The 20,687-nt window shown below is 40.6% G+C and overlaps 2 protein-coding genes across 5 annotated transcripts in view; both read left to right on the top strand.

Moving 5' to 3' along the window:
* Window positions 1–29: 29 nt before the first annotated feature.
* Window positions 30–20,687, top strand: part of TRAPPC13 (trafficking protein particle complex subunit 13) — a 31,090-nt gene continuing 10,432 nt past the window's right edge. For all 4 annotated transcript variants that reach the window (XM_060761563.2, XM_060761562.2, XM_060761561.2 and 1 more), the window contains exons 1-7: window positions 30–119; window positions 9,335–9,403; window positions 10,487–10,586; window positions 15,158–15,242; window positions 15,968–16,095; window positions 16,424–16,496; window positions 19,944–19,988. In XM_060761563.2, the coding sequence (XP_060617546.1) occupies window positions 74–119; window positions 9,335–9,403; window positions 10,487–10,586; window positions 15,158–15,242; window positions 15,968–16,095; window positions 16,424–16,496; window positions 19,944–19,988 (546 nt within the window). In that variant the 5' untranslated portion in view covers window positions 30–73. The remainder of the gene's footprint in view (window positions 120–9,334; window positions 9,404–10,486; window positions 10,587–15,157; window positions 15,243–15,967; window positions 16,096–16,423; window positions 16,497–19,943; window positions 19,989–20,687) is intronic.
* On the top strand, window positions 35–6,454 carry SHLD3 (shieldin complex subunit 3). The gene is made up of 2 exons (XM_060761564.2): window positions 35–119; window positions 5,066–6,454. Exon 2 carries the CDS (start codon window positions 5,135–5,137, stop codon window positions 5,900–5,902), a length of 768 nt encoding a protein of 255 aa, XP_060617547.2. The 5' UTR covers window positions 35–119; window positions 5,066–5,134; the 3' UTR covers window positions 5,903–6,454.

Here is a 20,687-nt window from a genome sequence, read left to right as displayed (position 1 = left end):
AGTGCTTCCGGCAGAAGCTGGAGGGATTTTGTGCGTCTAAAGGAGGAGGCCCCGAAGTGGCGAGGCTGAGGCCATGGATGTCACCCAGCCCAAGCAGGAGCATCTCCTGGCCTTGAAAGGTATGTCCAGCCTGGCTCGCTTTCCCTTCACTTCATGGAGGCTCTGAAGTGGAGGCCCGAGGCCTTCAATCCTATCTCATCAGCCAAAAGCAAGCCCACGCTTCCCATTGAAATACTAATAAGCTTATGTTTATTATAATTGTTCTTGATTTTAATTATTGTATTGTTTTAAAGTGTTTTTGCACTACAAATAAGATATGTGCAGTGTGCATAGGAATTCATTCATGAGGTTCTTGTAGGTTTTTTCGGGCTATATGGCCATGTTCTAGAGCAGTGGTTCTCAACCTGGGGTCCCCAGATGTTTTTGGCCTACAACTCCCAGAAATCCTAACAGCTGGTAAACTAGCCGGGATTTCTGGGAGTTGAAGGCCAAAAACATCTGGGGACCCCAGGTTGAGAACCACTGTTCTAGAGGCATTTCTCCTGACGTTTCGCCTGCATCTATGGCAAGCATCCTCAGAGGTAGTGAGGTCTGTTGGAAGTAGGAAAATGGGTTTATATATCTGTGGAATGACTGGGGTGGGGCAAAGAGCTCTTCTCTGCTGGAGCTAGGTGTGAATGTTTCAGCTGACCACCTTCATTAGCATTTGAAGGCCTGGCTGAGCCTGGGAAAATGTTCTGTTGAGAGGTGTTAAGATGTGCCTGGTTGTTTCCTCTCTGCTGTTTTGCTGTTGCAATTTTAGAGTTTTTTAATACTGGTAGCCAGATTTTGTTCATTTTCATGGTCTCCTCCTTTCTGTTGAAATTGTCCACATGCTTGTGGATTTCAATGGCTTCTCTGTGTAGTCTGACATGGTGGTTGTTGGAGTGGTCCAGCATTTCTGTGTTCTCAAATAATATGCTGTGTCCAGGCTGGTTCATCAGGTGCTCTGCTATGGCTGACTTCTCTGGTTGAAGTAGTCTGCAGTGCCTTTCATGTTCCATGATTCGTGTCTGGGCAATGCTGCGTTTGGTGGTCCCTATGTAGACTTGTCCACAGCTGCATGGTATACGGTAGACTCCTGCCGAGGTGAGAGGATCCCTCTTGTCCTTTGCTGAACGTAGCATTTGTTGGATTTTCATTCATGTTTTTTTTTCAAATTATAATCCGGCCCTCCAACTGTTTGAGGGACTGTGACCTGGCCCTCTGTTTAAAAAGTTTGTGGACCCCTGTTCTAGACGGGTTTATATATCTGTGGAAAGACTAGGGTGGGATATATATATATATATATATATATATATATATATAGAAATACACACACACACACACACACATAAAACAAATATATTCCACAGATATATAAACCCATTTTCCTACTTCCAACAGACCTCACTACCTCTGAGGATGCTTGCCATAGATGCAGGTGTTTTGTTTTGTTTTTGTCATGTCAGGAGCAACCGCTCCTGTTGTGAGAGAATTGGCCGTCTGCAAGGATGTTGCCCAGGGGACACCTGGATGATTTTTGATGTTTTATCATCCTTGTGGGAGGCTTCTCTCATGTCCCCGCATGAGGAGCTGGAGCTAATAGAAGGAGCTCATCTGCCTCTCTCTGGATTCGAACCTGTGACCTGTCGTCTTCAGTCCTGCCGGCACAGTGCTTTAATCCACTGCGCCACCGGGGGCTCCATAGATGCAGGTGAAACGTCAGGAGAGAATGCCTCTAGAATATGACCATATAGCACGAAAAAAAACCTACAACAACCCAGTGATTCTGGCCATGAAGGCCTTCGACAATTTATGTAAAACATTTATATTCCGCCCTCACCCCGAAGGGAACTCAGGGCGAAGCACAGCATATACACAGAAAACATTCAATACTGAGACACAAATTCACATACAATACATAAACATTAAAAAACATTTATCAGATATTAAAATACACCATTTAGAAGTGTCTGACATGTGATCCAATACAACAGCCAGCAGAGAGATCTTGTCTGCTGTGGACTCATCTTGTTGTGTTTCAAATAATAATAATAATAATAATAATAATCAACTTTATTTATACCCCTCCACCATCTCGAGGCAGCTAACATGAGGCCAAGCCCAAATGAAATTACAATAGAGCAAAATGCATATAAACAAAACAATAACATCAAATAAAATACTTAATAATAACATAATAAAATGAAAATAACAAAATCATAATAAAAACACACGATAAAATGGTAATAGAATTAGAAAAAGAGAGCGAGGCTCATGACTAAAAGTGGATAGAAATTGATAAAACTCATAGGTGGGGTAGGTAGAAAGTGCTATAATTTGTGAGGGGGCTCAAACGGGATAACAGTAGAATTAATCTTCAACTTAGAGATAAGATGAAGAGCATCAGAAAGTCAAGTTGGACTTGGAACAGGACATGGCATGGAAATTGATAGTTCAGTCCCCAAAAGCACACAGGAAAAGCCAGGTTTTTAAACTTTTTCTAAAGACTGTCAGGGTGGGTGCCTGTCTAATCTCCTTGGGGAGCAAGTTCTAGAGCTGGGGGGCAACCACAGAGAAGGCCTTCTCCATCGTCCCCACAAGCCGTGCCTGTGATGGAGGCGGGAGAGAGAGGAGGGCCTCCCCCAAGATCGGAGAGATCGCACAGGTTCGTAGGAGGAAATTATAATGTATATGGCTGTGTGGAAGGGCCCTGGGTCACCATAGGGCAGTGACCCTCAACCTGTGGGTCCCGAAAATCAGCTGGTAAACTGGCTGGAATTTCTGGGAATTGTAGGCCAAAACACCTCGGGATCCACAGGCTGAGAACCACTGCCTTATTTATTTGCTTATTTGTGACATTTCTACCCTGCATTTATGGAAATACCTTCACAATAACGTAATCCTCAAGCGTAATCTGGGCTGTTCCAATACTCATTGCACAACATTCCATATCTCTCTATTGCACAAGTTCTCCAAAGGTTTGGTCACAGAGCCACGTTTGCACTCTCTTATGGAAGGTCTTATGGAGGGAGGGGGCTGATCTAATATCCCTGGTGAGGGAATTCCACACCAAAGGGGCCACCACTGAGAAGGCCCTGTCTCTCATCCCCAGCAGTCACACCTGCAAAGGGGTTGGAACCGAGAGCAGGGCCTCCCCAGACGATCTTAATCTCTGAGGTGGTTTATAGGGGAAGATACGTTCGAACAGGTAAGCTGGGCCGGAACCATTTCAAGCTTTATAGGCTAAAGCCAGCACTTTGAATTGTGCTCGGTAGCAGACTGGCAGCCAGTGGAGCTGACATAACAGAGGGGCTGTATGCTCCCTGTACGCTGCTCCAGTGAGCAATCTGGCTCCCACCCGTTGGACCATTTGAAGCTTTTGAACAGTCTTCAAAGACAACCCCAAGTAGAGTGCGTTGCAGTAGTCTATACGGGATGTAACCAGAGTGTGGACTACCGTGTCCAAGACTGACTTCCCAAGGTATGAGGACAAATGGCACACAAGTTTTAATTATGCAAATGCTCCCCTCGCTACCCCCGAAACCTGGGGATCCAAACTCAGCTATGAGTCCAGGAGAACTCCCAAGCTGCAAACCTGTGCCTTAGGGTTACCATGTTGGAAATAACTAAAAGGAAAAAATTGAAATGAGTAATCCTTATTTTTATTTCCACTGTGATGCCTTGGAAAAAAAGGCCAAACTCCTCTTGAGACTTGGATGTCATTGCCTCTGAAACAGGGATTCCCTTAATCTGTACAATGCAATTTGTAGCCCTTCTTAATAACTCCACAACCAGCTGGTGCTGGAAGAATAGCTCCTCTCTACAAATGTAATTACACACACCTTTCCCACAGGGTCTGTTAGGTATCTTCCTCTGTCATGAACACAATTCTTTATGTTTGGTGCCAACTGTTTTCAGATAGAAGCTGAACTTCATTGAAAACAACTGGGTTGTAAAAAATGAGTACAGTGAGCAATTTGAGAAGGTTCAGTGGTGGAGTTGTTAGGCAAAGAAGCCATGAATGGAATATTTTTCTCCAATTTCTTATAATCAGTAAAGCGGTTAAAAAACATTTGAAGGGTTTTGTCTGAGTGTTAAAAAGAGCAAGCAAACCTAGTGGAATTATTACAATTATTACAAATTTCTCCAGGCAAAATGATTTTGAGTAATTTCATAACAATGCACATTTTTGTGTCTGTAGCAGAGGAAAATTTCTGTCTAGTCTATAAACAAAGCATTTGGTTAGGTAATTAACTCTGGAGGATTTAAAGGAAGAAGTTCTGTACCATTTACTAACTTGAAAATAAACCATGTTGAGAAATCATACATGTGATCGGAATGAGTGGTTGCTCGATGAGTTATTATGTTCAGTGCTGAATTATTAAGCTTTTTAAAAACTGTAATAGAAAAATTGATTTTTTAAAATATATATATATATAGTCTGGCTTTAAAATTCAGAGCGGTTGTACTAGGTTCCTATAGGAAAACAACAACTCTGAAACACTGATAGAATTATTATGGTAGAAACTTTCATGGACATCAGTAATCAAATTTAAGTATAAATCCTATTTTTAATCCATCTAGGTTCTTCACCTCCATCCTCAGTTTGTTTGCAGGTATAATATGTCAGCCTGTTCTGGGCACAATTCAATATGCTGATCATAAAAAAGTTGTGTGTGTTAGGCCAATCTCATTTATCTTCTGAGATTCCAATAGAAAATTTTCTTTGTTCCACCAGCCTCAAGGGCTACTGCTGGGGATGCAAGCTAGATCCTTCTCAGTGAATGCAAACTTCATTTCCCAGTATCCCAAACTTCATTTCCCAATTATACATGTCATGTCAAAACTACAGTTAGTTTTTACATGACATGAAAGGCATTTGTCAAAGCTGAAATCCCAGTTATTTCATTGGTCTTACCCCAGGGAGCCTGGGGCCACAAGCAAGTTTTTCAATTTGCCCTTGTTTAGGAAAAACTGAGTCTTTGTCATTTGATGGTAATGTTGCTAGTGTTTCTTATTACTTGCAATACTTCTGCTCTAGGTCCTGTATTCTTCTGTTATCATTTTAAGTGATAACGTCGTGTCGCTGGCAAAACTCCCTGAAACGTTCATGATTCGAATATGTACAAGCATGGATGTGGTTCTACACTATCGACCATGGCAAAGGGACCCAGCACTATTGCAAAAAATTGCAGAAGAGGCACTGAAAGAATTTCCCATCCGGCAGCTGCCAAGCTTCATACCCTGGTTTCCAAATGACCGGTGCAACCTCCCCCTCAAGCCTAAGACAAAACCTCCAGTTATCTCGGTTGAAGAAGCAGAACAACTGAAACAGCATCACACATCACTAGAAACTGTTTGTGGCTCCCCATATTATGACTGTACAGAAGGGCTTAAGGAATTTCATCCTGATACGAAAGCTGTACAGTATTTACAAACTGAACAAGGAAAAAATGAATCGAGCAGTTTGGGAAAGCAATCGACAAGTGGCAAACAGACCTTCAGGAGATCTTGGAGTGTGTCTGCTGCAAACTCTGAACATAAAGATAAGATTTTTCCTTTATCCAGAGAGCTGCAGAAAACTTTACAAAAACTAAAGCTGCATGTATTCTATCGAGCACAGTGGATAATTGAACCCTCCACTTTAAACAATCAGACACTTGAAGATGTTTGGACAAAGCTTATCAGGATGATCAGACACAATGAACTGCCATCTTGCAATGCTACAGTACAGAGATCTAAGGGCCAGATTTTGATTTTCTGTGACATACTCTACTGTGAATACATTGCCAGTAACCTTAGAGAAAAACTAAATCTTGAAGGAAAAATGAATTTGTTTGTTCACAAATATGGAATAATACATAGTTTGGAATTATAGACAACAGTATGTTTTCTGTGCAAGGTCTTAAAACCACCTAATTGCAGTTGACCTTCATCTTTCATGGGGGTTGAGAGCACCAGTTCCCAGCAGAAATTGACTGCAGATACAGATAAAATTGTGCATGCTATTTTTTAAAAAAAACCTGAGAGAACACTTCTCTAGGCATTTCCAATGGAAGTGAAACATAGAAAAATGCTGAGATCCTAGATATCCCGAGAGAAGTGTTCTGTCAGGTAAAAAGAAATGGCATTTGTGATTTTTATTTATATATATAGTAATACACTAATAAACAAATCCATGAATGTTTATCCCACAAATGTGAAGAAATAGCTTACTGTAAGCTATCATTCTGTATCACCAAAAACATCAAAATTTTATGTTATTGACTATTAGGAAGGTCCCTTAGAGCATTTTTGCTCACATGGAGAGATGTCTGTTATTTAGCTGTGCCTATGAACTAAGCTGTACAACCTGTTCAGAAGATTTTTTTAATGTATGAATTTCATGAAAATTGGAGACATTTTCTCAAATAAATTGATCTCTACAAGGCTTAGTTGTGCTTTTTCCTTTCTTAAGGTGATATGTCTTTTATAAGAATAATTGCATATTTTAAAACAATGTTTTAATTTTCAGGCATTGTCTTGTTTATGGTTGCAATTAACAGTCTAGCATAACTAAATAATGTTTCTTAGAGACTGATTGCACTAGAAAATAGTTTCTCAATTTTGGTAACATTAGGTTTATCATTCTGAGGTCTGTCCATTCCCCATTTGGTTGATTGTGGTCATTTGATCTGTGCTATACTTTTTAACTTGAGTTAGTGTGGGCAGAATAGGATGATCATGTTTCATCAACACACCAACTATTATGTTCACAAACAGAACTCCTTCCGGTTTTAACAGAAACAGTCAATTGAGAGGAACTCTGGGAATTTTAATCTAACAATATCTAGAGAGCCATACAAAAATTACTTCTGTGAAATTTCAGATTTAGAAAGGTCTAAAAGAGAAATATCAGAAGGCCTTCTGACAGAAAAATAAATAGAATCATATATGCTAAGGTCTGTTTTTCATACACAAGCCTGAATACTATAATCAAGTGGATCAGTTCCCTCCAGTGGAATTAAATAACTTTTAAAAGATGTTAATAAAAACAGGTTTTGAACCATCTCATCAAAGTCCACCCGTACTGTTGGATCTAATGTAGTCAAACTTTAAAAGGGATTTAAAAATAATTTTCATCCAACTTCCCTCAGCTTCATTGTCAAAACTATGGTGTTTGTTTTGGGATATACATATTTAGTCTGACCTGAATGAATAGAGACCTGCTGCATACCATATTGTTTAAATATTCATCACAATTTGTTTTCTGTTTTGTTATCTTCTGTCCAAGTACAACACTCCAGTGTTAGGAGAAGCTAATTAAATGGCTATGTTTTGTATATTTTGATCTGATAGTTGGTTGTTATATTTCCAGTTTAAGTTTTAAAATAATCATTATTAAAAGAAATGCTGAAATGTATTCTGAATGAGAACTTTTTAAAAAAAATCTTTTGTCAGGCGTTCAAGACAATTGCAGAAATGACAATATCAATAGGACTTCCTTGTTACAATCATTCAAAACAAGACCATTATACCTTATCTCTCCCATAACATAGTTCAGCAGGGGAATGTCACGATTTCTCCATACTGCATGCATGTCTCTAATTCACCACTGACATAACCATTATTTGAGAGTAAAGAAACACTGATGATTATACACACACACACACACACACACACAGAATCACAGTAAGCAAAGCCTGCCTGGTTCTGTGGTGATTTATCTATAATGGAATGGGTTTATTAGAAAACATTCTATGTGGCTTTCGATTAGGTGACTGACAACTAGGTAAGGCAAATATTTGTGTTGTAGAATCTTCCTTATGTTGGTACTCTTTTTGGAGAATGAATACTTTAGATACTGAGGAGGACAACTCTATTTCCAGGTTCATAATGCTTTTTAAAGGGACAAAATCTTTAAAATATGCTTAGAATAGAGGAGATGACAGGCATAAATATTTTGCAAGTCTTCTGATTCATGTACAGTGGAACCTTGACTTAAGATCATCCCAATTTACAAACATTTTGAGTTAAGAATCATCACTCGGCCTTTGACATAAGGGCAGTGTTTTGAGTTAAGTGCTGAGTGCTAGCACTAGAGGGAATACTAACACCAGAGTACAGGGCTTCAAGGGAGTAGCTCCCGTGCTCATGCTCTTGTCTGCTTTGGAAGATTCCTGTCCCCTTGGCTCCTGTCTGCTTTGAGAAACTTTGGGTTAGTTGATTTTGTGTGAGTTTTATTCCTGGTTTGTTTGGCTTCATGAAGAGAGAGAAGGAGAGAGAGCAAGAGAGGGAGGGAGGCTGGAATTAGTATAGAATGAAGAAAAGAATGCTTCTGCCTTTTAAAGTTGATCTTTCTTTTTTATTGTTCCATGTGAATGTGCATTTATACATTGCTTTTTATTTAAAAGGACATTTTGTTATTTAAAAACATGTAACAAAAATGGGGGGGGGGTGTTCTGGGGGCCAGAACAAATTACTAGTACTTCAGTGGGAATTTGCTTTGAGATAAGAGCAATTTGAGTTAAGAGCTTGACCACGAAATGCCTCAAACTCTTAACTCGAGGTATAGAAGTATATTTTCCTTGAATCTCTCATTTAATCTTGTCTTGTTTGTAATCCTTTCTAACTTCATAGAATGTTTTTAATGTCAGGAGCGACTTGAGAAATTGCAAGTCGCTTTGGTGTGAGAGAATTGGCTGAGTGCAAGGACATTACCCAGGGAATGTCCAGATATTTTACAATCCTGTGGGAGGATTCTCTTGTGTCCCTGCATGAGAAGCTGGAGCTGACAGACAGGAGCTGATCCCGCTCCCCGGAGTCGAATAGCTGATCTTTTGGTCAGCAGTCCTGCTGCCACACGGGTTTAACCCATTATGCCACCGGGGGCTCCTAGATGATATAGATATAGATGATATAGTAGGAACCATAGATTAAATAGTTACTTTTTGGAGTATATTTTCCAGAATTCCTCAGCCAGCATGATAATTGTTGGTAAGGTCCAAGGGATTCACATGATACAACCGCAATTCTGCTTGTGTGTTGAGGAATCCATTAAGTTGTACAAATGATTTTTCAAGCTCGGGGGGGGGGGGGGGTAAGCGTGCAGTCTGATAGAGAACCTTAATTCAGGGAAACACAAGATCCTGCATTGTTAGCTTCTCTCCTCTGTAACAAGAATAGAGAAGAGTCTGTGTGTCAGATGTCTTCCTTATTTTGTCATGAGTAAAATTCCGGAGGCAAAGCAGTGTTTGTGATTTACGAGTGTTGAAGTGTTGAATTAATGATCCTCTGACGATAATCCTGAATTTGCTTTCTAAATTCACAGTAATGAGGTTGACCAAGCCTACATTATTCACCAATATTCCTGTGACCTGTGAAGAAAGAGATTTGCCAGGTAAATTATCTTTTGATGTTAATATTTAAACTTGTGGTCTATTTGCATTTTAGAGACATGTCACTTTTAAAAAACAGGTCAGTGTGAAAATGAATGTTTTCTATCATATTGTAACCTGCCACAAGGAGAGGCGGATAATAAATGAGTAGTAGTCGTTTTAGTATTCGTACTAGTATTATTATCTTGTTCTGATAGTGACAAGCATTGATAGAGAATAGATGCTGTGTTTTCAAGGCCTCCAAAAAGTAGTCTGTTGACTCAGTCCCCACTAAAAGGCAGGCTGAGGTTGCTGGTCTTTAGAAGTGGGTTCTTGTTGTCATGAACTACTGCCTCACTCTTGTCGCTGTTGGTGAAGTGCAGATTAAACAACTATCATCATCCAGAGTTTATAGTCCTGCTGCTTTTCTCTTTAGGGCAATTAGTTCTAATGACCTCTTTGATGGAGAGAAAACGTCCCACCTAGTTTGTAAAAGCAGCAGTAAACCAGATGGTCTGTGTTCACTAATGATTGTGTAGAAAGATTGACAGTTCACAGCTTAATGGCTATGATATCTTAGATCAATGGTTTACTTGTTAATAATAAAGATTTAACATTGCATCTAAGACAGTGGTTCTCAACCTGTGAATCCCCAGGTGTTTTGGCCTACAACTCCCAGAAATCTCAGCCAATTTATCAGCTGTTAGGATTTCTGGGAGTTGAAACATCTGGGGACCCACAGGTTGAGAACAACTGTTAGATGCAATGTTAAATCTTTATTATTAAGTTAATTCTCAGTTCCAGTTTTCAAATACTACCAAGTCACTGCTATAATATCATTTATTTCAGGAAACTAACAAATCTGGTTTTCATAGAGAATTTAGAATACCAATTTTTCCAACTTAATTAGGATACATTTCATTTCTAACTTTTAGAAGAACAATTTTTACTATGATAAGACCAAATGCACATGCAAATATTGTTAGAACGTAAAGATTTGTTAGGTACTTAATCTGTCTGATGCCTAATTTCTGTACTTTAAAATCTTTACTCAGTTGATCAAATGAACCATAAATGGCTTGAGACAACATTTTCTATTTCTGCAGGAGATCTATTTAACCAGCTAATGAAAGATGATCCTTCCACAGTACAAGGAGCAGAAACTTTAATGCTTGGAGAAATGTTGACTTTGCCTCAGAATTTTGGGTAAGAATTTCATGCAGATGTTTACATCTGTAAAGGAAATGGTTTCATGGTCTTTAATCCTTTGCAGCACAGTCCTAGTTTTCAATATCCCAAATTATTTCAGTGGGACTTAATTCCAGTAAGTGTACATAGCATACCCTTATATATACGGGTTTGGTTTGGTTTGCTTTGGCTTGCCTTGAATTTTCTTTGTAGTTCCTAATAACTGATAATAATAAATTCTAAGGGACTCTTGATACCCCAAAAGCATCAAATCCTATTTTGTCTTGGAAAGTAAACAGGGGTGGCTCTGGTTAGTACTTGACTGAGAGACTGCTATGAATGACAAGTGTTGTAGTTTACATTTGAATGGGAGGAACAGACAAAATTATTTATTTATTTATTTATTTATTAGATGCACTTATTGACCGCCATTCTCAGCCCTTATGGGCGACTCATGGCGGTGTACAGTACACATAAAAAGACAGTTACAGAGGCCAATATCAACAACATATGACTATACAACAAATACAAACTACATAAAAATCCGCTTTGTCTCTTAGTAGAATCACAGCCAGTCTCATTTTCCTTATACCATTCCAGTTCTCATTACCGTAATGTTGTTGCTTAGCACTTAATTAAATGCCCTCTCGAACAGCCAGGTCTTAAGGCTTTTTCGAAAGGACATGAAGGAGGGCGCCTGTCTGATGTGTGCCAGGAGAGTGTTCCACAGCCGGGGGGCCACCACCGAGAAGGCCCTCTCCCTCGTCCCCGCCAGCCGTGCCTGTGATGCAGGCGGGATCGAGAGAAGGGCCTCCCCAGACGATCTCAAGGTCCTCGTGGGCTCGTAGGCCAAGATGCGGTCAGAAAGGTATTTTGGGCCGGAACCGTTTAGGGCTTTGTAGGCCAAGACCAGCACCTTGAATTGGGTCCGGTAGCAAATCGGCAGCCAGTGGAGCTGGGACAACAAGGGCGTTGTGTGCTCCCTGCTACCCGCTCCAGTTAGTAACATGGCTGCCGCACGCTGAACCAGCTGAAGCTTCCGGGCCGTCTTCAAGGGCAGCCCCACGTAGAGAGCGTTGCAGTAATCCAGGCGGGATGTGACAAGAGCGTGTACCACCGTGGCCAAGTCAGACTTCCCGAGATACGGGCGCAGCTGGCGCACGAGCCTAAGCTGTGCAAATGCTCCCCTGGTCACCGCTGAAACCTGGGGATCCAGGCTCAACGATGAGTCCAGGGTGACACCCAAGCTGCGAACCTGCGCCTTCAAGGGGAGTGCGACCCCGTCCAGCACAGGCTGTAACCCTATATCCCGTTCGGCCTTGCGACTGACCAGGAGTACCTCTGTCTTGTCTGGATTTAGTTTCAGTTTGTTCGCCCTCATCCAAACCGTTACAGCGGCCAGGCACCGGTTCAGGACCTCGACAGCCTCCTTAGTAGCAGGTGGGAAGGAGTGACAGAGTTGGACATCATCTGCGTACAGATGACACCGCACCCCGAAACTCCGGATGATCTCACCCAGCGGCTTCATGTAGATGTTAAACAGCATGGGGGACAGTATGGAACCCTGTGGCACCCCACAAGTCAAAGGTTGTGGTGCGGAACAGGAGTCCCCCAATGACACCTTCTGGGTGCGACCCTCCAGAAATGACCGGAGCCACCGCAAAGCAATGCCTCCAAGACCCATTTCCGCAAGGCGCCCCAGAAGGATACCGTGGTCGACGGTATCGAAGGCCGCTGAGAGGTCCAGGAGCACCAACAGGGACACACTCCCCCTGTCTAGCTCCCGGCGCAGATCATCCACTAAGGCGACCAAGACCGTCTCGGTACCATGCCCCGGTCTGAAACCAGACTGTGCCGGATCCAGATAATCCGTGTCTCTCAAGAATACCTGGAGTTGTGAGGCCACCACGCTTTCCATGACTTTGCCCAAAAAGGGGAGATTGGAAACAGGCCGAAAGTTGTCCAATTTAGTGGGGTCCAGTGATGGCTTCTTCAACAGCGGCTTTATAATAGCCTGTTTTAGGCTCGCTGGAATCTTGCCTTCCCGAAGGGAGGCATTCACCACCACTGTTACCCACTCGGCCAATCCCCCTCTGGCCTCTCTCAGAAGCCAGGATGGGCAGGGGTCTAGGATGGACGTGGTGGGCCTCATTCCTCCAAGTATCTTGTCCACATCCTCGGGTTTCACAAACTGAAAAGAATCCAACAAAATAGGACAAGCAGGTGCTCTCGTTACATCCACAGAGTCTGCATCTAACACGGCGTCCAGCCCAGAACGGATCAAGGCGACTTTGTCTGCGAAGAACCGAGCAAATGCTTCACAGCGCGCGACCGAATTGTCAGGGCTCCCACCTGCAGAGGCGGGAGTTAAAAGACCTCTGACAATCCGAAACAGCTCCGCCGGACGGTTCTTTGCAGACGCAATAGTGGCCGCAAAGAAAGTTTTCTTTGCGGTCTTTATTGCCGCGGCATATGCCCTAAGAAAGGACACAAACCGTGCTCGGTTTGACTCGCTCGGTTCCGAACGCCACACGCTCTCTAGTTCCCTCTTCCTTCGCTTCATAGCTGCCAGCTCCTCAGTAAACCAAGGGGCTGGTTTAGCTCGGCTACTTGAGAGGGGACGTTCCGGAGCAATCATGTCAATAGCCCTGGTCATCTCCCCATTCCAGAGAGCCACCAAGGCTTCGACATGGTCACCTACCGAGGTGGCGGGAAAATCCCCAAGAGCCGTCAGGAAGCCATTCGGATCCATCAGTCTCCTGGGGCGGACCATCTTAATGGGTCCTCCACCTTTGCAGAGGTTAGGGGGCGCAGTGAGCCTAAATCTGATCAGGAAGTGGTCGGTCCATGGCAACGGAGAGATGGACAACTCCTCCACACCGCCACCCTGTTCCCATCCCAAAACTACCGCTATCTTTTGCCTAAGAAAACTTTAAGAAGTTCACAAGGTTGCCATAAGTCAGCAGATGATTTGAAGGCACAACACACACACACACAAAGATATATGCTATACTGCACTTGTCAAATTGGGATTAGAAGTTATACATCAAGGTTTCTACTTTTCGATTAAATAGCAATGGGCATAGACTGAAAAGCCACCAAATCCTTTGTCAGTTAGAATTGATGGGAAAAATAAATAAATGATCAGAACTATAACACTAACTTCCAGGGACTGCACTGAGTCTTGGAATGGATTTGGGTAGCTGAACTAAACATGAATATTTCTGCTAATTCATACAAAAGCTTATCTGTTCCATCATCCTTTGTTAGCTGTCCTCGCTAACAAAGGTATAAATAAAGTAAATCATCATCATCCTGTTTTCCATAGTGACAGTCAGGTGTCTCTAGAAAGTCACAATCAGGAAATGAGAGTGATAGTATTCTTGTGCTGCTTTTCCCCTTGCAGCTGGAGGTCAGAGACACCTCAACTCTAAATGTGTAGGTCATCATTATAGTCATTGTGGGCCTCATCTTCTAGTCATTTGATTAATTCCTATAATAAAAACACACACAATATCATCATATGAGCACCCCTAGTTTTGTTAATTCAGTAATCTGTTATATTTTGGTGTATCTTTGTTCAGCCCTCTGCTTTGGCCAGAAGCTGTGTTGATTGCTGAGACAATAAGTCAATTCTCAGCTTCAGTTTTCAAACACTACCAAGGAACTGCTATGATATCATTTATTTCAGGAAACTAACAAATGTGTTTAATATTCAAAACTCCCTTGTCGCACCCCAGACCAGATTCTACCTATGTCCAATAATTGACAATAAATGATACCTTGTAAATCCAAGGGTAAAATAGTCCAAAGATGGTCCCAGAACACCAACACAGCTTAAGTCCATAAGCAAAACTTGAGCAACAATACAAGGCAAGAACATAAAATACTTAGATCCAAAAGCATGAGCAGGAATACAAAACAAGAATATGAAATACTTGGATCCAAAACCAAGACTTGAAATGAGAGAGTCAGGCCTAGCTGTTAACTTAAACACCACATTGCCTGAACTGGAGTCAGAGGGGAACCTTAGCTCCTAATACACAGACATGAAAGCATTCTGTCTGCCCTGGAATTTCTGCTTCTCACAATGCTCTACGAAGCTGATTATTTGCTCTAATGTGCAAGCATGCTTCCTTGCTTAAGGCAGAACAACCAGGTGCTTTCCCATTAAGGTCCCTCATTAATTTGTCTCTGCTGGAGTCTTTATCTAGGGAGGATTATTCTAACTAGCCTTGAGATTCAGAGACAATTGGATTCTCAGGCTCTGCGCCTGGGCCTCCATCTTTATCTGGAACAGGTTCACTTTCCTGGCTTGTGTCTGAATAAATTCCAGGAAAGCCCACAATCCCATCAGACTCTTAAGTCACCAGCCCCTGCCTGCTGTGACTGTTACTGAGCTACAACATCTCTTGCAACCCAGGTTATAGGTTAAATGAAATACATACATAAATAATAGGCATATTTCAGCATGGCAGAAATGTTTGCAGCTCTTTAAAGTGGACCATTACAGATTTCAGAAATATATTCACTACTAAATCCTGTAATTTTAATAATATTCTTTCTCTCTTTCCCAACCCACTGAACAGAAATATATTTTTAGGAGAGACGTTTTCCAGCTACATTAGTGTACATAATGACAGTCACCAAGTGGTCAAAGACATTTTGGTAAAGGTATGTTTGAATTCATACAGTAGTTCAAAATGCATTTAAAGATTAATTGTCATAGTTTCCATCTAGCCATATCCAATGCAGATTTAAATGTAAACAACTAAGTATACTTCATCTGTCTAATCAACACATTTAAGTTAAAAGAGAAAGCAGCTTTGATTTGCACTTCTTTTATCTTCTAAAAGCATAATCTATTGGAAAGTTCTAGGGTACAAGGGAATAAAATGTTTCAGCAAGTCATCTTGGTGGATTGTGCCCAAGTTTTTAATGGATACATTAGGAAAAATGATACATAAAATTGGAAAAGAACCATATTAATAAATAATGTAAGTTCACAGCCTCGATTTTATAGTGGTGCTTGCAACTGGCATTTGTTTTGGATATGCCTGTTGCATTTACTACATTCTGAGTCTGGTTTCTGGAATTGGGAAAATGAAAACTACCTTAAACTTTATATGTGGGTCTAATTGACAGTAGTTTGGGTTATAACCTACCTATGTTGAACTCACAGTGAATTTTGACTATGATTTTTATAGTTATTATGTCAAACCCTTGTTATTGAATGCCTCCTGCCTTAGGATCCATGGATAAAGGGTGGGTTGAAAATATTTTAGGACCATAAGATTTGTAAAAAATGTATGAGGCACTTTTGAAACACCATTTCTTTCAATAGGCAAGAGCCATCCTTTCACTGAACAATGTGTTCTGCTTCTTTTCTTAATTCCAAGGCTGATCTACAGACAAGTTCACAACGTTTAAACCTTTCAGCCTCTAGTGCTGCGGTGGCAGAACTCAAACAAGACTGTTGCATCGATGATGTAATTCACCACGAAGTAAAGGAAATAGGCACCCACATGTGAGACCCTTAATGCTTTATTCCCATGAACTTAATACTTCATTTAATGTACCCACCCAGTGGTTCCCAACCTTTGGGTCTCCAGGTGTTTTGGACTTCAGTTCTCACAGTTCCTAACAGCTGGTAAGCTGGCTGGGATTTCTTGGAGTTAAAGTCCAAAACACCTGGAGGCCCAAAGGTTGGGAACCACTGTAAATGTAGACATTTTGCCAAATGTACTCAGAACTTTTAGGAGGTATACTGTAAATATGCATGTGTTGCTCTTTGCCTAAACTTCCTGTCACCTGAGAACTAATGCAATATTAACACATTGATTTCTGTCTTTCAGCTTAGTGTGTGCAGTAAGTTACACCACCCAGACTGGTGAGAAGATGTACTTCAGAAAATTCTTCAAATTCCAGGTATTGAAATGGCAAGGCTCGCAACATGGATCCTATTTGAAACCAACTCTTCCTTAGTCTTGCATTTTCTCCATCCTACCTAATGCTTATAACAGATGAGTTTCCAAATGTTTTCTTCTCCTTTCACCAATTCCTTGGTCTTGTCTCAGTCCCATCCTTGAACAAAGGGCTCAGTGTATTTGCTGTTCCTTATACTTCTCATCACTGCCTTAATATGGATAAATGTAGAAAACCCTAACATTAAAAAGAACACCTGAAATGTTCCCATTTGACTCCTTTTCAGATGATCTTTCATGTTCGGCTTTCTTGTCCTAGTCACTTCAAAATTTTGGTGAGATGAAATACAAGAAGAAATATATGATACCAAGTAAGCTAGACTTGGATCCTAACTACACATTTGTGATTGAAAGGATCCTGTCCGTTCACAGATGCAACTGAGATCTAACAGAGGATTCTAGTGGTGGGAAGGGGAAAAACTTTTTAAATTTGCCCTTTCTGATGAAGCTCCCTTCCCACCTTTCCAGATGATCCTCACCTATCTGGGGCAGTTTTTCAAGGGCATAAGAGAAAGCGGGAATTGGGGAAAGACATTACCCAGTTCTCTTTCTGGAGAAGCATTGAGGAGCATAACTTAGGGCCCTTCCACACAGCCATATAACCCAGAATAGCAAGGCAGATAATTCCACAATATCTGCTTTGAACTGGTTTAATCACACTGCCATATATTCCACTTCAAAGCAGATAATGTGGGATTGTATTCAACTATGTGGAAGGGGCCTTAGTGGTTGCTGGCAAGACCAAATTCTGTATACTGGACATTGCAAGCAACATTTAATTTTATTTTATGTTGTTTGATCAGCAGTCCTTGTTTTCAATCATCTTCATGGCTACAGTCTGTACCCTTTGAAGTTTCCAAATTCTAAATGCAGCTCAAAATAAACTGTGTAGTACTGCTTGAGGTAGTCATTCCAACTATAATGTGTGTGATTAAAGCCAACTTTGCTTCTCAGATAGGGTTGCAGCTGACAAACCAGCCTAAGCTACTGCAAGACATCCCTTGGCTCTGATAGCACAAAGTATAGGAAATTCCCCTTGTGTTCATATATTACTTTTTAGAGGGACTGCAATCATCTCCACAACAAATTGTAAGCATCTATCCATGTTGGCAGGTTTTCCAACTAATAACAATTGCAGCTTGTATGAATTAAACTTCGGGTTGACTGCTGTGATCCAAAACTGCGTCCACCTCTCTGGAAATAGAATTGAAAATGACAGATAAAGCTGGATTTCTATTGATGACAGTTCAGTACCAGTGTCTATTTGTAGAAGTCCACCACCATCCATCTAGAACAGTGGTTCTCAACCTATGGGTCCCCAGGGGCTTTGGCCTACAACTCCCAGAAATCCTAGCCAGTTTAACAGCTGTTAGGATTTCTGGGAGTTGAAGGCCAAAACCTCTGGGGACCCAAAGGTTGAGAACCACTGATCTAGAACACTAGGTCCTACTGCACTGAGTGATCGGCATGTCTCATTTAACCTTTTGAACTAACACACCCAACTTTTCTTCCTGTTGACTCTGTTATCTTGGACTGATGGTAGTCCAAAATTTCCACAGGGCACTCTGTTGGGGATGATTGGTATAGAAAGATACTGGTGGTTTCAGAAATAAAAGGTTCAAGAAAATCAACAGGATTGCACTACTCTCTCTCCCTATTTATTCCCTGGTATGGCCTAGGTGGGTTTCATCACAAAAGAAGCTAGGCTGTCATCCCAAAGTGCCTTGAAAAGACACCATCTGCTTTTATTCCTTCTTCAAAAACAATAGATATGAAGAGTGAAAATTGTTTCAAACCAGTATGCTTCAAGTTAGGATTCTGAAACCCTTGTGAAGGTGGTAAAAACTTAAAAAGTTTGAACAGAATCCCAGCCTTGGTGAATTTCAAAAGTGAAAACAGGCCAACATCTATTCTAAAGTTATATTGGGGACGTCTAACCTCTTTGGGGCAGTTTTATTCCATGTTTCAAACTATGAAACAGGAAAACAGGCAGTGAGTTTTGGAAATTTATAATTAAAATAGAAAAAGAGGCCAAAACTGTTGAATTTAACTCAGTGAAAAGCAAAAGTTTAAAGTTTCTCCAAAGGACCTAAAGCAGTAGTTCTCAACCTGTGAGTCCCCAAATGTTTTGCCCTTCAACTCCCAGAAATCCTAACAGTTGGTAAAGTGGCTGGGATTTCTGGGAGTTGTAGGCCAAAACACCTGAGGACTCGCAGGTTGAGAACCACTGACCAAAAGCCTTAAATGCTGCTTTGGGGGTAGAAATGAATAAATAATTATTCCCAGAGCCCTGATAGGATTATGGGCAGAGTAATGGGGTACCATAAGGGTGATTAAGAGGCATCTTTCTTTTTGGCAAGGTAGCTATATAAGGGGCAGATTATAAACCAGTGATATTTCCCTGGCATGAGTTGCATGAATAAGGGAAACTGAATTTTTGCCTGTTGTTTATCTGTGAAAGGTCCTGGAACTCAGCCAGAAAGATAGCACCATGTCTGGTGTTATTGCAAGTCAATTTGGCAAATGTTGTTTTAACCAGCATTACTATGTGAGTGGTCACTGTTTCAAATTATTCATCAGTTGGATAATGCAACTGAAGATAAAGAAAATTCTTCGACAGTTCAAATGCCTTTTTAGTTACTCTACATTCAGACCAAAACACTGTTGTCATCTCACTGAGAATAATTATAGATCTATAACATGAATTAACTATACTAACAGTTTTTTGTTCTCAAAATTCTAATGCAAACATTTTATTTTAATCTGTTACTTGGATGCAGTGTCTGGTACTTGACATTCTTAGGCTCTATTTAATATTCTTCAGTGAGGATGTTAAAGCTACATTCTTTAATTACAAAACTAAGCCAACAATTTCTAGTGTAATTACTTACACCTGATCTGCTACTAGCCGACTTTCTTCTATTAGCAGCATTTGGAAAAAAACAGCTTTGTCTTAGTTTCCTGAAAGGCATAGATTTACACTCCTTGATAAGAACTTTTAGGAGTTAAAACTGCTTGCTCAGAAATGCATCATCATTTTAAGCAGACTGGCAAAATTAGCTCACAAAATCCTGCATTTCGTGTAAGAGTACTTGTCGTCTGCGAAAGGCATTTGGATTCTTTTTCTAAAATCTTTTTGGGTTTAAAGATAATACCTTAAGAGTTTCTAAACATAGCAAAGGAAAAGTGGGTTGAAGATTTGGCTTTTCACTAAAATATCGATGTTCGTATTTTTGAACACAGTTTTCATTAGTTTAGTCATAAGTGGGGCAAACTGATTTAAAAAAAATAGAAACCAGGGGAGACACATATAAATTAGTAGTAGTATTAATGGGAGAGTGTGATAAATCTTGCTTTAGCATTTATTCTTTTTTTTTTTAACAAAAAACAGGTGCTGAAGCCACTAGATGTAAAAACTAAATTCTACAATGCTGAGGTAAGTGCAGAACATCTAATTTAATGCTTGAAGCATAATAATTAAATACAATAAAATTATGTTACCTGGAAAGGTAGTTCTTAATAAAAAATTTCTGTGTGTGTTATATACTGCTTGCAGTTTTGAGAAGCCCACTTCATTTTATCCTCCCTGCCAGGCATTTAAAATTTCTCCTTTTTACGTTTATTAGGTTTTTTTAATTATTAATGTTTTTGCAAGTTGCTGACAACTTGAACATTGAACTTTTTATTAGCTGTTAAGTAGAGTAGACTTGAAATAGGAGAAAATTGGAACATTAAGTAGAGGCACAATTTTAATTCTTGAAGAATTGTTATGAAATTAGATGAAACAGCAAATAATATATTCTCAAAGCAAATTAAAGTGCCTATCGTGCTGTGTTACAAGACACGGAGATCACATAAAATGCCGACAAGGGAATTTTGATTGTGGCATTAAATTTCTGCATGCCAGTATGCAAAGTATTGCAGCTCGTGGGGAGGGGAGGGGAATAATAATCTTGACTTCTTTTCCAAGTGAGAGTGAGGGAAACAGGTAAGTAAAATATGTGTTTTCCTCCTTCTTGATTTAACCTATCTGTTAACCATTGCCATCATCATTTGGGAAAGGTGTGGCTGTATACCCTACTGTCATTTTTAAAGCATTGTTGCATTCTTTGTTGAATTTCACCAAATGTATCTA

Source organism: Anolis sagrei, chromosome 2, assembly GCF_037176765.1.
Source record: "Anolis sagrei isolate rAnoSag1 chromosome 2, rAnoSag1.mat, whole genome shotgun sequence".
NCBI classification, from domain to species: Eukaryota; Metazoa; Chordata; class Lepidosauria; order Squamata; family Dactyloidae; genus Anolis; species Anolis sagrei.
The sequence above is the reverse complement of the archived record's forward strand: the minus strand, read 5'-3'. Positions and strand labels throughout refer to the sequence as shown.